Source organism: Tiliqua scincoides, chromosome 3 (genome assembly GCF_035046505.1).
Source record: "Tiliqua scincoides isolate rTilSci1 chromosome 3, rTilSci1.hap2, whole genome shotgun sequence".
Taxonomy (NCBI): Eukaryota; Metazoa; Chordata; class Lepidosauria; order Squamata; family Scincidae; genus Tiliqua; species Tiliqua scincoides.
In genome coordinates, this window is record NC_089823.1 from 25,864,514 (window position 1) to 25,881,308 (window position 16,795).

The 16,795-nt window shown below is 42.3% G+C and overlaps 1 protein-coding gene across 1 annotated transcript in view; it reads right to left on the bottom strand.

Moving 5' to 3' along the window:
* Positions 1-16,795, bottom strand: part of FLT1 (fms related receptor tyrosine kinase 1) — a 119,038-nt gene that overhangs the window by 67,586 nt on the left and 34,657 nt on the right. The window contains exons 8-11 of the mRNA XM_066618847.1: positions 16,475-16,592; positions 14,405-14,574; positions 14,099-14,255; positions 4,169-4,283 (exon numbers count right to left, since the gene is read on the bottom strand). Coding sequence (XP_066474944.1) covers positions 4,169-4,283; positions 14,099-14,255; positions 14,405-14,574; positions 16,475-16,592 — 560 coding nt within the window. The remainder of the gene's footprint in view (positions 1-4,168; positions 4,284-14,098; positions 14,256-14,404; positions 14,575-16,474; positions 16,593-16,795) is intronic.

Genomic DNA, 16,795 nt, shown 5'->3' on the forward strand with positions numbered 1-16,795 from the left:
CTTGGGACCAAACTACCTATGGCATTAAGGGCGCAATCCTAACCCCTTATGTCAGTGCTTTCCAGCTTTCCAGCACTAACATAAGGGCAATACAGCTCTGAGGTAAGGGAACAAACATTCCCTTACTTTGAGGAGGCCTCTGTGAGCGACACTCAACTGCAGGATGCAGCACATGTCCCATTAGCATCGCTATGCCAGTGCTGGAAAGCACTGACATAAGGGGTTAGGATTGCGCCCTAAATGTATCAGTACGTAGATAAGTTCTTAACTTTACTCATGACTACAAGTGGCTATTTAAACCTGAAAGTGTAATTTGATACAATACAACTTTGGGGGCATGATTTTCCATGGGACAATGAAGCAGAAATAAAGGAAGAAACATCCTCTACTTTGCATAACAATCCTCATCTAAATCATGGCACCAGGTGACTGTTACTTACAAGTACAGGTAGAGCCTATTTATCTGCGTTAGTTCCGTTCCATGACTCAGCATGATTGACAAAAAACGCGTTGTGCTAAATTCCATAGAGTTACGCAAATACACTGCAGCCTGACACTTCCGGATGGAAGGAAATTAAGGCAGCTGTTATCAATCCCCTCCCCTACACTCCATACTCAGCCCTCCCCATTGCCAGCTGCCTGGCTTCTTTTACAGTTGGGATGCTGATCTTTTAAGAGTCCAGCCCTATGGGTTTCTACTCAGAAGTAAGCCCCATTCCAGTCAATGGGGCTTACTCCCATGAAAGTGTGGAGAGGATTGTAGGCTATATCTCATGCTTTGCTTGGTGGGAAGGCTTGCTTGTGTCAGTAATCGCCTGCACCATGGGGGGAGGGGGGTTGCTTGTGTCAGTGATTGCCTGCACCATCTCAATGGGGGGGGGGAAATTTGGCAAACTCTTCCTGGATTTTTTAAAGCAATCCCCTCTGTTGCTACCACACCTGCCCTTGTGTGAGTGAGCAAGTGAGCTCCACCTTGCTGCACGTGTTCTGGCTGCAGAGATTTTCGGGCCCCCCTTCAGCCTCTTTGCTGGCTCAGGGGCTCCAGGAGTGTTACTGTTCCTTTGCAAGGGGGAACCTCTTCCAGGGCTATTTCCCTGCCTGGGCGAGGCAGAGCCTTTTTGCAGTGTTTTGGGCTGCCTGGAAATGGAGCGAGACGCCAGCGCAGGGCAAAGGAGGCAAAGATGTGTGTGACTTTTGGTTTCCGCACCCCATTGGGGACCCCATTGTCCCCATTGAGACAAATCCGCAGATAAAAAATCCGTGGATAAATAGACTGCACCTGTACAATTAAACAACTACCTACACAGTGACACATTCAACAATGTGTCACAAGTAATTTAGTTTTCAGCATATATAGAAGAATTACAGTTAAGTCTTGGACTGCTTGTGATTAAGGAGTCAGCCAGGTTACCAATAGCCTGAATATGCAATATCTTTTTTACTTTGAACACATAGAGCAGCATCATATGCCACCAAGAAGCACCAAAAGATAAAGTTTGATCTAGTTGTGTTTCCTTTTCATGAGTTCCTGGTCATCGTCTCTACAGGAATATTTCTAGTTCATCTGTCTACTGCTGATATGCACAGAGCTTCTGGCAAAACCCTGAAGAGCTCTCCAGAATTATTTCCTCAAGCTGCAGGAAATGTGTTCAGATCAAATTCCTAAATTTCTCTTTGTGAGACAATATTATCAAGACTTCAAGGCATCTTATCAAGCCTTGTGATTATTGTTTGAACCCTCTCCAAATTTTCAATAAGTTTTTTTTTAAAGTGTGATCACCAGAACCACACATAAAATGGAGTCCAATAAATTAGCATCACATCTCTTTACAAACTCAAATAAAAGCCAAACATGTAGACAATGCTTTCATAAAACAAGGAAATTACACTATGGCATGAAATAATGCGTTCTGGCATTCCATTTGGTTCACTAAGACTTGTAGGATTGATGGACTTTCATATCACTTAGTGCTTTATTCAGTCTGACACATAACATTTTGTCCTATTCATTCCCAGATAGTATCAGAGTGAGAATGTAAGAATCCAAAGAGGCTTCTGCTGCTAATTGCTAACAGCCCCTTAATACTAGCTGAGGCAGATTCTAAATAACAGTGACTCATTGAAGTATCATATGAGGCCTATCTGCTTGCAATTATTTGCAAAAATAGCATGACCAATTTCTACAGATCTGTGAATGGAATATGCATAGCCAGTGCTGTTGCTAGGGGAGTGCAGGGGGGTGCAGACCACAACAGGCGACACACTTGGGGGGGGGATGACACCGCTACTGGCTAAAACTGTTGAAGTCTTGGTATTTTCAAATAACAGCATCATGGTATATACAGGGTGACCCAAAAGTAGGTGGACAGTAAGTTAGTTAGTTGGCAACCTTCAGTCTCGAAAGACTATGGTATCGTGCTCTGAATGGTGGTTCTGGAACAGCGCCTAGTGTGGCTGAAAAGGCCGATTTGGGAATGACAATCCCTTCCACATTGGGAGCAAGTGTAGTCTGTCCCTGGTCTGTCTCCCTGGCTATGGGCCTTCCTTCTTTGCCTCTTAGCCTCAGACTGTTGGCCAAGTGTCTCTTCAAGCTGGAAAAGGCCATGTTGCACAGCCTGTCTCCGAACAGGCCGCTCAGAGGCCAGGGTTTCCCCACTTGTTGCGGTCCATTCCTAAGGCCTTCAGATCCCTCTTGCAGATGTCCATGTATCGCAGCTGTGGTCTACCTGTAGGGCGCTTTCCTTGCATGAGTTCTCCATAGAGGAGATCCTTTGGGATCCGGCCATCATCCACTCTCACAACATGACTGAGCCAACGCAGGCGTCTCTGTTTCAGCAGTGCATACATTTATTCCACCTACTGTCCACCTACTTTTGGGTCAGCCTGTATATTATTTGAGGGGTAATTTAATGCAGAATGCAATGAAACAAACCACGTTGAAATACCTGTATTCTATCAAAAGTTATAGCCAAACAACCAGAAAAAGAAACCACAATTGCCTTACATAATAAAAAGTGGATTTCATTAACTCAGAACTAACCAATGAATCTGATTTTTCTGACATCAAATGAGGTACTGTTATGACACAGCAGGGAACCAATAAGGTATTAGTATGAGTTAGCTCTCATTTTCCCCGTCTGCCTCACCACTGCTCCCTATTCAACTTCCTGATACACACAAACCCCTCTCGTGCCCCTCCCCCTGCATCCCGTTTGCCTCACCACTGCTCCCTTTTCAACTCCCTTTTCAACTTCCTGATACACAACTTTGTCCTGGCAGGACAAAGTTCCAAACAACACAGTCCTGGAACGTGCTGGAATCCCTAGCATGTATACACTACTGAAACAGAGACGCCTGCGTTGGCTCGGTCATGTCGTGAGAATGGATGATGGCCGGATCCCAAAGGATCTCCTCTATGGTGAACTCGTGCAAGGAAAGCGCCCTACAGGTAGACCACAGCTGCGATACAAGGACATCTGCAAGAGGGATCTGAAGGCCTTAGGAGTGGACCTCAACAAGTGGGAAACCCTGGCCTCTGAGCGGCCCGCTTGGAGGCAGGCTGTGCAACATGGCCTTTCCCAGTTTGAAGAGACACTTGGCCAACAGTCTGAGGTTAAGAGGCAAAGAAGGAAGGCCCATAGCCAGGGAGACAGGCCAGGGACAGACTGCACTTGCTCCCAGTGTGGAAGGGATTGTCACTCCCGAATCGGCCTTTTCAGCCACACTAGACGCTGTTCCAGAACCACCTTTCAGAGTGCGATACCATAGTCTTTCGAGACTGAAGGTTGCCAACTATGTAGCTCTCATTTTCATGTATCAGAGCTAATACTAAGGCTCTTATTCAGTTGTGTGTATGTCATCAATTTGGCCACTTTTTTGTTGGTTATTGATTAGTTTGGTAACCTGTATTGTTATATATTAAAATAATTAAAGTTAATGGGGGTGACACAACCCAAGTGATGCCACTGCATTGAGGTTGTGTATGTGATATTGTAATTTATTCTGTATGGTCTGGTTCAGGAGAAGGTCTATCATGGGGGTGATGCAATGAGCTCTAGCACCAGGTGACGCAAACCTAGCGATTCCTCTGCACATAGCCTGTTATTAGCAGTCTCTTGTAGTAAGAATGCACAGTGGTTGATGAAAAAATACAACAGTGATACCATACCTTATTTTTCCCCTCTATTATTGCTGTTTTCTGTGTGATGCTTTCAATTCTGTTTCCTGTAGTACTTCCAGATTTCAAGATGAAAGATCTCTCTGGATTGGAGCAAAGGTCATACCTATGATTGGAGAAATGACAGTGAAATCAGAGAATGAAACCCAAGAGATGCAGAGCAATGAGTTTTTGAATGGCAGCCTACTTGTGTGTATTAATATTCAGAGCAGCGCTTCCCAAACACTTTAGCACTAGGACCCACTTTTTAAACAACAACAATGACCCACAAAGCTTTACTAGACAAAAATAAAAAATATAAAAGAGATCTAGAAAGAAATATTTGTACTTAAAAATAAAAATAATAGGGGTTCTGTTCTCCCGAGGCTGCTAGAGACCTTACATATATAGTATGTGTATGTAGAAATTTGCTAGACTATCTAGAAATAGAGTTCAAAGACTGTTCCCCCAAACCTTTATTCTAGGGTACCCAGAAGGCTGAACTGGAGAGTAAGATATTCAGTTAGGGACTTCCAGGCCAGACAAAAGGATGAAACTGGGTTCACACATGATCTACAGAATGCCAATTACTACAGCAAATCAGAAAATGTGACATTTTAATTTGGGGGTATGAGGATTAACTCAGGCCACAGGTTAGCATTCCAGCCATGAGAGCAGTCACTCCAGCTGGGTTTCCCACTGCTGCAATTTTCTTCTGCAAACTGGGCAAGGGTGTTTGCAAAAAAAAAAAAAAAAAAATTTCTTCAAATATTTATGAAACATTTTGCAACCCACCAAAAATCAGCTTGCGGCCCACTGGTTATTTAGGAAACCCATATTTAGAAAACACTGATTTAGAATCAACTGTCTATTTATTTAGAATATTTGTATCCCACCTCTCCCCTCTTGCAAGGGACATGTTCAAGGTGGCTCACAACAGATTTATTCTATAGATTTATACCCTTTTTGATCAAAATGGTATGGGGAGGGGCACTTATAATACATATAGAAAACAACCCTGCAGTGTCTGAATCATCTGGCCAATGACTCTTCAGTCCACAGGCAACTTTCTTAACTGAGGAATGCAACATGTAGGCAGGCAGCCTTGATGCTAGAGGGAAACAACCAGAATGCTAACAGGAAGTAGGAAGTTTCCTGCTTCCTGTTAATGATCAGTTAGTCTCCTCCCTCCAGTGTGAAGGCTGCCTGCCCACATATCACATTCCTCCGTTAAACAAGAAATTGTGGGCTTCCAATGCTAATAAAGAAAAATTATGGTAAGGGCGTGTGTGGGGGCACAGGGTATTGTGCTTTGATATGGGTTCCCCCATATCCGTGGATTCCGTATCTGCAAGGGAGGGCACTGGAATGGAACTGCCACAGATATAGGGGACACCTGTATATGGAAATAAACATAACTAGTGTGCATCCACTCGCATCTTTTGAGTGGAAACATTCTTATTTTCTTATGCAACTAGTTGTTGCATTCTACTTTGAATGGTAGAATTTTGACCCTTCAGATGAAAACTTCCTTCTCAAGAACTAAATGTTTATGCACATAAACTCATTTAAAGCAAACTAAATTTCCTCATTAGTAGGTTGTTTTCCCATGCAAATCATTCAGAGAATTTTGACCCTTTAGATCAGGGGTCTCCAAACCCCAGCCCGGGGTCCAGATGTGGCCACCAAGAAAGGCGGTATATAAATACTGTATATTATTATTATTATATTATTATTCAGCCCATGGCCAGCCTCTGATCCCCTGAGAGCCTCTGGGCCAGTTGACCAAACAGAACCAGAGTTGTGCTTGTGTGCGCTTTATTTCCTTGGCTATGTTGGTGCTTGGAGAAATCCTGGACATTTGAACCCATTCATTCATTCATTCATTCATTCATTCATTCATTCAAGTTCCATCTCTAATATATTTATTTAAATTTTATATTTAATTTTTTTTCCCAGTCTTCGACGCTGTGCCAGATATTTGATGCAGCCCTTTGGCCGAAAAGTTTAGAGACCCCTGCTTTAGAAGAAGACTTCTTTCTCAAGAGCTTAAATGTTAATCCACATAAACTCATTTAAAGCAAACTAAATTTCCTCATTAGTAGGTTGTTTTCCCATGCAAATCATTCACTTCAGAGACGAGGAATTCAAAACCACAAAATTGTGTTCTGATAGCTAGCACTGACCACAGAACAAAGAAGCATCAATCACCTCCTAAGGATTTAATTTCCTAGGTTGTTCAGATCACCCAATAAAAACAACATCGGATTGTTTTGCACTCCACCCATGATAGATGCTATGAATTTGAAAGCTCTTCAAAAATAAATAGTTCATTAGCTATTTTAGGGGCTATTATAAATCTATGGGAACTCTGCCATTGATTTCAGTGAAATGTACTCTCAGATTCTGTGATCAACAAGAACATAAGAAGAATCCTGCTGGATCAGGCCCAAGGCCCAGTTTCCTGTATCTCACAATGGTCCACCAGATGCCGGGGAGCATACAAGACCACAAGATACTTGTATCTCACTACTGCTCCCCTGCACTGGATGCAAAACATTTTAGCAGAGATAATTTTAGAGATTATTAGAAAAGTTATTGAGAACAAAACGGCTAATATTGTAATGCCGTTGTACAAATCAATGGTAAGGCCACACCTGGAGTGTTGTGTCCAGTTCTGGTCGCCACATCTCAAAAAGGACATAGTGGAAATGGAAAAGGTGCAAAAGAAAGCAACTAAGATGATTACTGGGGCTGGGGTACCTTCCTTATGAGGAAAGGCTACAGCATTTGGGCCTCTTCAGTCCAAAAGAGACAAAAGAGACGCCTGAGGGGGGACATGATTGAGACATACAAAATTATGCATGAGAAGGATAAATTGGATAGAGAGATGCTCTTTACACTCTCACATAACACCAGAACCAGGGGACATCCACTAAAATTGAGTGTTGGGAGAGTTAGGACAGACAAAAGAAAATATTTCTTTACTCAGCGTGTGGTTGGTCTGTGGAACTCCGTGCCGCAGGATGTGGTGACAGCATCTGGCCTGGATGCCTTTAAAAGGGGATTGGACAAATTTCTGGAGGAAAAATCCATTATGGGTTACAAGCCATGATGTGTATGTGCAACATCCTGATTTTAGAAATGGGCTATGTCAGAATGCCAATGCAAGGGAGGGCACCAGGATGCAGGTCTCTTGTTGTCTGGTGTGCTCCCTGGGGCATTTGGTGGGCCGCTGTGAGATACAGGAAGATGGACTAGATGGGCCTATGGCCTGATCCAGTGGGGCTGTTCTTATGTTCTTAATTTGAGGAGGTATTTGGAAACTCCAGAAGCCTACAAAATGTGTCAGCAATTTTGAATTGCATCTGGATCTATGTACAGGTGAGCATCACTTAATGCTAGGGATGTGTTCTCAAATCCTTTTGGGGTTCAAGCTTTTCTGAGCCCTGCAGAGGCCACATGCATCTGCCTGCAGCCTCTTCGGTGCTCAGAATGACCATTAAGGCCAAAACCACTACTTCCAGTTTCCGGAGGGAAACTGAAAGTGACTTTTCTTTGCCTTATAAGGCATTCTGAGGTCCAGGGAAGCTCCAGCGAAAGCACCAGCACTTAGCCAGACTACCAAACTCCTTAGAGTTTGGGAACTGCTACTCTTAGGTAAGCTGTTCTTATATGTCTCCACAGTATATCAATAAAATCATGACTATGTTTCAAGGAATATAGGTATGTGTAGCAATCAGAGGGTTTCCAGTATAGGATTGTGCTTGTAAATTCATCATGTAGTTGCTCTTTAACAGCTTGTGCTGCATGCTGAGGAAATGCATTCCCTGCATACAAGGGGGGGGAGGGGGTTGCAAATATCTAGCTGTCTTGTGTGCTCCCTGATGCATCTGGTGGGCCACTATGAGATACAGGAAGAGATGGACCTTTAGCCTGATCCAGTGGGGTCTTCTTATGTTCAAATGTTCTGTGGGGGAGACAGAAGTCTAATATTCATTCTGTTACTCAGGAGAAAGCTTCTGCATGCAGAGGGGTCTATTCAGACCCACACCAGCAAGATCACTGGTGTAAGTCCACATGGACCTGGGTCATTGGATCAGTTCTGGGAAGCTGGCCTGGATTTGGCAGCCACTGCTGCCACTGAACCCACTCCCTTTTCAGACATGATCTGCACTCCCCCACCCCCTGCCCCAATTCCATGTTCCTCTTGCCCTGTCCCACCAGCCCTCTCGCTAACTTACTATCCTCCGCAGATTTGCCCAGTGCCATCGCCAAGTACAGGGCCACTGCAGCCTCTCTGCCAGCAATCTGGCAGTGTGCAGCTTTGTGCATTGTTAGAGGGTCTTTTATGACTTCCGTAAGGCAGTATCCAGAGTGCTCATTCTGCCAGTGGAAGAGCCCAATAGAACCAGTTTGTTAAAGAGTACTGCAAAGAAGTCACTAGCCCATAATGGATGTTTAAAAAAACCATATTACAAGATGTAAGGGAATATTTCACATTGTTGTTTCCCTCTACATGCAATCTAGAAACATCTTCAACAGATACATCATATCAGTTAATCAAAAACACAGTCAATGCAACAGTGAATCACAAATTCTTCCTCTCTTATATGTGCTTTGTAGTTCACATGTACATGTACACTTGCAGAACCCTTCAGGAACCAGTAATGGCAAAAGATGGGAAAACAAGCTATTGCCAGTCTTTGTTGCATCCCAACCTCCAAATACTTCAGTTTGGGATAGGAAGGGGGTTGCTATCCAGCTGATTCTTCTGTCTTCTTGGTGGCTTCAGCTAACTCCTAGCCCAGGACCTTCAGCCATTCACCTTCTCTCCTGCTTGGCATTTCCCATCCCATGCTGACCAGAGAAGTCTTGACATCTTGGACATGCGCACAGAAATCTCAGCATCTTTTGTGAGATGTTAGTGCTGGGGATGGTGTGAGCCAGCACCAGCATCACCAAATAACAGTTTCACCACTCATCTTCCTGCCACTCTCACTTGTCCCCATTTGAAGAACTACATATTCCCTGGACTTCTCCCTTCAAGGCTGCCAGTATGATTCCACAATTGATCCTGCTGGCCCCCAGAGGTGGATATGGACACATTTACTTTTGGAAAGTGGAAGCATTAATTTTAATGTAGACTTCTGTAGAAATCTGAAGAGAGGGCATCAAGTGATCAGAGCTATTAATAAGTGTTTTGCCAAATTCCCAGTCCAAGCTTCGCCTAGAGAACCCAAGTCCACCTTAAGCTAATTAGCTCCCCTGTGTTCCCCAACAATAGCCCTAAGTTCTGCACTGCAGCACTGCTGGAGCCCACCACCAGGGTAGCTCGCCTGTTCAACCTGCCGAGGTCCTCCCCTCTCCTGCCAGCGGCTTCTCCAGCCACCATAGCAACACCTTGGTCCTTAGCAGGTCTTGGGCATGACAGTCATACACTAGTCTCTGTTCCACCACTCTCCAGTGGTCCCTATTCCAGCAATGCTTAGAACTCCATTCGCTTGTGTCTCCGTTAGTGAGTTAGTCCATGGGTCGGTCGGCAGGTTCAGTAGTCAGTCCATTAGTTCCTTAGTCCATTAATCCATCAGTTTAGTTCTCTCTCCTCCCTTCCTCCAAGCTTTTCTCCTCCTACTACCCACAAACTTTTCCTTCTTGTAAGTGCTGCTTTTAACTCTGAGGGCCTTTTTGCCTCCAAGTGGTTGCAGCTGTGCAGCAACTGCAATCTAAGGCCCTGGTGTTAACCCTGTGCTTGCCTGCCAGAGCAAAGGGCCACTGGTGACACCATACCCTATCTCCTCAAGGAGATACAATACAATACATTTCCATTTCAATAAGACACTGACATTCCAAAACTCATAGGAAGCTGCCTTCTACTGAGTCAGGCCATTGGTCCATCTTGCTCAGTATTGTTGACAGTGATTGGCTGTGACACTCCAGAGTTTCAGACATAAATTTTTTCTCTGCATCTCTGGAGATACCAAGGATTGGACCTAGAACTCTGTGCATAGAAAGGAGATGCTCTCCTATTGAGGAACAGCCCCTCCCCTATAAACTCAAAGGTGTTTGCTCTGCACTTTTTGTCTGCAGCTTTCTAAAGATGGATCTGGCACACAATGGGCAAACTTTTGTCAGTCTTAAAACACTGCAGCTGCTTTTTGAACTTTGAAAGTGGGATGTGCCTAGGACAAAGACAAGCTCTTAATCTGCGACTGGGAATGGGGGATGGGAAAGAAAAGACAGCATGACTCTTAAGGATACATCAAGCTTGTAAGGAAGTAGATTGTGCCATGTTTGAAGATGCAAATATAATCACTGTGCTGGGAACCGTCTTACATGGAGGAGGAAGCCAAACAACAAGAGGAAAGCAGCATATGCTCCTAATTTCGCACAGGAAGCTCCCAGCACCTCCTGCCTAAGTGAGATAAGAAAACTCCCATGGCCTATTCTGGACAAGGCCACTGTTATCACCCTTAGCTTCACACTGTCCTCCTTCTACTCTACAGTTTGCTCCCTTAATGAGATCCTACCTCCATCTGCTCACAGCTTGCCAAGTACAATAGTGTGATATATTTATACCTATGAATGGAGACATTTTCTAGGCTAAGAGTTTACTACATGTCACCTTGGTACGCATTCATGGATTCAAAGCAGAAACTAGCTTCTTGATTGGAAAGAAAACTTTTTGTAAAAACAAGTCACAAATTCACATTACTGAATAGGTTTTGGTCATCAGTAATCCGTGAACATGGTGGTTTAAACAGAGTGAAATAAAAGAGTTTACAATTAGTATGTTGACACATGGAAGATGGAGGGGGGAGGGGATGGATGGATAAACAGGGAAGTTTAGGCGATTATATTAGTCACATGTGTGTAAACTAACAGCATAATCCAGGGGTGCCCAAACCCTGGACCGGGGGCCACTTGTGGCCCTCAGGGACTCCCAATCTGGCTTGTGGGGAGCCCCCAGTCTCCAATGAGCCTCTGGCCCTCTGGAGACTTGCTGGAGCCCATGCTGGCCTGACGCAACTGCTCTCAGTGTGAGGGCAACTGTTTGACCTCTCGCAAGAGCTGTGGTCCAAGGGCTCCCTCCACTGCTTGCTGTTTCATGTATGTGATGCAGCAGTGGCAGCAAAGGAAAGGCTGGTCTTGAGCCTGCAAAACCATGTGGGCTGTTAGCATTCTGCACCAAAAGTCTTAAAGGATAACTCCACACAGAACACCTGAGGCTTGATAAATCCGTGTGTGAACCACTGCAATCAGGTCTGATCAATTCAGGTAAGGCTGCAATTGGCACAGCAGTTGGCATGCCTACTGACTGGGCATCCAAAAGCACCAATGATTCTACTATTCAGTCTTTTCTTTAATATTGCACTACCATAACCAGTGAAAAATTGCAGTTAGACTGGCTGACATCTGGTTGGTGAAAACTTGCCTGTTTAGTTCAGACAAAGCAGAATCAGTGCTAAAATTCCAGGTGCTTTTGCTTTTCTATCATAAAGGGCAAAATCAATCAAGAAATTATCCTGGGTGAGTCTCACAAAAATGAAAAGGCTTGGTACAATTGTTACTGAACACAGCTGCTGTTCATTGTAATTGAGCTTGTGCCTGAAAACTTTCTGGCTGAAAGGGTCACACTGACAAATGTTACCAAGATGTCATGCACACTTTTCAAAGAAGTCCTCACTGATATAAGCAGCATGTACAATATCATATATTAAAGATTTACAAGAGATAAACATGTAACTGTTTCTGGAAATTAAAGCACTACAACAGGAAAACTTGTCCCAAGTTAGCAGAGACTTTTGCATAGTCTCAGTGATGACTCATATGACATTTCCTTTATGTTTAGCAAAGCTGCAAAAAAAGAATTGATTTTTTTATAGCTAAAGGGAAAAAAATCTTATTGCTGGGAGATAAAGTCTCCGACTGGTTGAATGCCAAGAGGGGAAATTATTCGTGTTACTGGGTTGAAGAAAGTAGTTCGTTTTTTCTGATTATGCCATAAGACAGCCTCTGTGGCAAAGTAGTTCAAGAGGCTGAGGACTCAGCAATGAAATCCGCTATAGAAAGTGGATGTTGAAGATGTTGGAACAACTTAGCCTGACCTCAGGGGTGGTGTGACCCAATTTTAGTTATAGGGACAACAAGAATGAAGGCATTCCTAGATTTGGATGTTTCCTTCGTTCAAGCTGTCCCTGTAAATAAAGCCAGAAGTCCTGCACAGCTTTAAGGAAACTACACTAGGAACAAAATAAGTAGGGGAATGATAATTGCAACTTGTATCAGTGGCACGCTGGAGGAAGATGGTAGTTGCAGACTTGGGGCAAAGAACAACCAAAACTACCACCCCCTCAGACCAATTGAAATCTGCTGCTGCCTCTCATGACTGGGCCAGCAGTGTCTAAAGTATTTTCACAACCAACATTTTAACAGAATTTTTTGCATTTCTTGCCTTTGTAATTTGAATGAAAAAACTCCATTGGCTGGATCATATGTTTGGTTTTTCAAGTGATTCTTTGATACTATTTGTAATGCATAAACCATGTTCACAAATGACACATTCTAGACTAGAAGGTGTGTACACACAACACAGGTTCTGAAAACTGCCTTAAGTCTGCCGACAGAAAATTGTTTCAAGCACTGCCTTATGCATGTAATAATGACTTCAGTTTAATAATGTGTTTCACTCAGCACAGAACTAGCACTCCATGGCTGAATCAAAACTGCTCCAAGCCCCCATTACTACACAGATGTTGGTGAAAGCTTATTTGCTCTGCCTTTTGGCCACCGCTGCCATCTCAGGAGTGGGGAAGAGAATTTAGTTTACAGCACACACAGCCTCCAGGACCAATTCCTCCTTGCAGCTCTATAAACCATAAGGAATATTTCCCCCATAGCTCTAAAGATATTTGGGTTGGGTTTTCACTTTCTCTTGCTCAGCCCTCTCCCCCTTAAACCACTCACTCCATATTCAACTTCTTCCCCAAATATTTCTCTTCTTACTTTCTGTTCTCCTCTGTTACATTTTAAGGAAAATCCCAGTTCCTCCTCCCCCTGCAACCAGGAACTCCCCAGAGCAGTTTAAGGGCTATAACTTGAGGACAGTAGAGTAGGCTCACCTGAAAACGTGTATACACAGGCAGCCAAGAGCTTTCCTTTTATTTGTTTCTCAGATTTTATGGAGGCCTGAGCACTTGCACAACCCTCCTCTTTACACATGAGATGGGTTGTGGTGGATGTGACTGTTTTTAAAGAAACAGTACTATTTTTCTGAATGTTTAGGGCATCACCCTCTGTTCAGAAACCTCCTCCTACCTACTTCCTAGGCCCATATGGGCACATTCCTCCATCTCTCCTTCTGGTATACCCATCTTAATTTTATAGGAAATTATTCATTTCTGTGCCCCAGATGAAAGCAGGAGCCAGCTTTAAATCTGGAATAGGCACCAACGTTGCTAAAGGCTAAAGGAAGTGCAAAGGGGAAATTAACTAATCTGGTGCAAGTAGCTTTGCCTCTAAACAGAAGTGATGCGACAATTCTAAACCTTCCATACAGGAGCAGAACATGGTAGGATCCTACTCTTTGCACTAACACCTTCACATGGTGCTACTGAAGTGAATGAAGACTATCTTCCCAGCAACATGTCACTAAAGCCTGGGTTGTTGAATTTGTTTGTCCCAAGGGACCTCCAAGCCTCCCCAGAGCTCTTGGGCTGTACTGAGGAAACTTCGCATCTCCAGAAAAGATAAACCAGAATGCTGTTGTTGCTCCATTCCCTTCCACAAATGCAAATATAATGAATTTGAAGAACTATTTATATCTTCTAACAAACACTAATTTTGATATCTTGACATACCTGATGAAATAGACTTCTTAATGACAACACTTGAGGTTAGTGCTGAGGCAGATGTTAGAAACAAGAAAATAAAAGGACTTACCTTGTTCTAGAATGGTTCTGTTGACAAGGATGCCAGATCCACTTGATGGTAGGTTGAGGAATCCCATAAACAGTGCAAGTCAGGATTTGCTTGCTGCCAAGCTGATGAAGATTAGGATCAGGAAGTGATGAAACTTTTTCATAAATCTGAGGCTTCACTGTACAAAGGAGGAATACAGTAAGAACTCAAACTAAAATAATGTGCACTTATTGTTCTGAAAAGCTTGTGGGAATTGATGCTTTTGCCAAAATGAAACAAGTCCATTAAGAATATCCTCTTAAAATGTCAATCATGTTGCCAACTCACCATTTATTCGGAGTCTAACTGTTAAGTTTTTATGCAAGTTCCACTGTCCTGTGCTTAACAGTATAGTATAATTTCCTGCATCTTCTTCAGTAACATGCTTTATGATTAATGAATAACCTTTAATTATATACCGAGCACACATTTCAGCAGCAGGTAAACCATCCTTCAGCCTGTCAAACAATAACCAGAATAAAAAATTATTTACAGTGTCACAGTTTTCCTGTCTACATACCACAGAAAGTGTCAAACCAAGATGTAAGACATCAGAGAATCAAATCTTGCCTCCTGAATTTAAAAAAAAAACAACTGTATATGAAAACTAAATTCCCAGCCCTTCAATGATGTTCAAATTTGTCATATAGAGGTCTAACTACAAATTTTGGGGATGCCTGACTGGTGCCAATCCACATTCATCCCCACATCTCCCTAGTAACATTTGGTAAAAGAAATATGTGAGGTGACATAATTGTATTCAGCATTTCCTCATCTCCTTTGTGGCAGCCAGTGAAATGGGGCAGGAAAACAGTGGATGTGATTATGTCATGTTTCACACTTTTTAAGCAACATCTGTGAGATTAGATGGGGGCATGGAATGGAAGAAGTCATTTGTTTCTCATTATGTGCAAGGGTCAGCCCTAATAGAAAGTAGGTAGAACACAGTATCTCTCCACTCAGTTTTGGCTCTGGTTCCACATTTTGCATAAGCTATATATAACTTTACACTGTTTATTACTAGTCTTATATTTGTTACTCCATACTTGATCTCCATATACTTGATCTCATATAACATATACTTCATCTCCAATTGCCCTGTTTAGAAATAGAATATGTTGTGTTCGTATAGGTTGCACAGAACAGCACAGAAAAAACAACCTAGCATGTTAGTAAAATATTGACTAGATTGGATAATAATATTTAAAGACACATTTTCTGGCCTTCAATCTTTTAAGCAGGGTTAATTGAGTTGTTCTGTATGAAAATATCTGTGTGCAGATACATTAAAGCCTTGAAATAACACAAGACAAAAATCAATCAACTGATTGAAGTCAAGGATTTTAAATATTTTGTTAGTTTAATGCAAATGAAATCTAAATTAACTTCTCTTTCCCCTGTTGGTCTCAGAACAAAAAGTTGACATTTCACAAACAGGGCTGGTTTTATTATAAAATAATTTGAAGCTGACAGTTCAAGCAATAGATTCCACAGAAGGCAACCTTTTCTGCCTCCACTCTGTATCCCTGTGAGTGATTTTTTTTTAATGAACTCCAAGGTTCGCAGTAAACTCCAGCTCTGAATATTGAACTCAAAAGAGTTCATCTTTTTGCTTGTTTTTTTAAAATTTGTCTTAAATACCTACATCTAATATCTTGAATGCTCTTTGAGAGCATTTAAATGTTGAACTCCTTTTTCAAAAGTGATGGTTTAGGCTGGCAATCCTATACACACTTTCTTTGGAGTAAGTTTTGTTGTTTCTAATGAGACTTACTATTGAGTAGACATGCATAGGATTATGCTAGAATAGTCTACTTCAGCAGTGTGATTCCTATATTCTTGTAACTTTACAGGATATAACGTAGGTAACACTGTATGTCCCTATAACAGAATCAGTAACCTTGTTTGCTTTTATTGTTTCTATGAATTTTTATACACTGTCTTGGGGAAAAAGGTGGAATATAAACATGGTCTTCAACCTTTAAATCCCTGAATGGCTTGGGACAAGAGATTTTGAAGGACTACCCCCTTCTGTATGAAACTGACTATTCCCTGAAATCAACTGAGAGGCCCTTCTTGTATATTCCACTATGGGCAAACATGCATTTGACAATAACATCAGAGAGATTTCTTTGCAGTGGCATGCAAGTTTTGGAACTCCTTGTCCCTCAACAGAAGGTTGGTTCTATCACTTTCAGTGTTCTAATGGTGAATAAAACATGTAGTGAAACATAACACATTATCCCTTTAATTGCCATTTCAGGACATCTTTATTCAACTGTCTCCTTGCATATGAAATATTTAATCTTGAACAAATATCCTTCTATTCAAATAAGGAGCTTCTTTTTGTAATCCTACCATATGACATCTGGTGCAGGAAATGCTTTCACTTTCATAGAAAGTCGATAGGACTTCTTGCCAGATATAACATCTAGCACATTTTTTCTTCGATGTTTCAAAGTAATGAATGGTTTGCCTTAAAAGAGAAAATGGTATGTTTTAAAATAATCGTTCTAATCAAGGATAAATTACATAGGCAACATGATGCATAATTAAAAGTCATCTGATCATCAAAATAGCAACCTCTTGTGTCACTTACACAAATAATTTCTGAATGGATATACCATTATTCAGTGCCATAGGAGCTAAAGGTCCAGAGGCCTGAGAAGAAAGGAACTG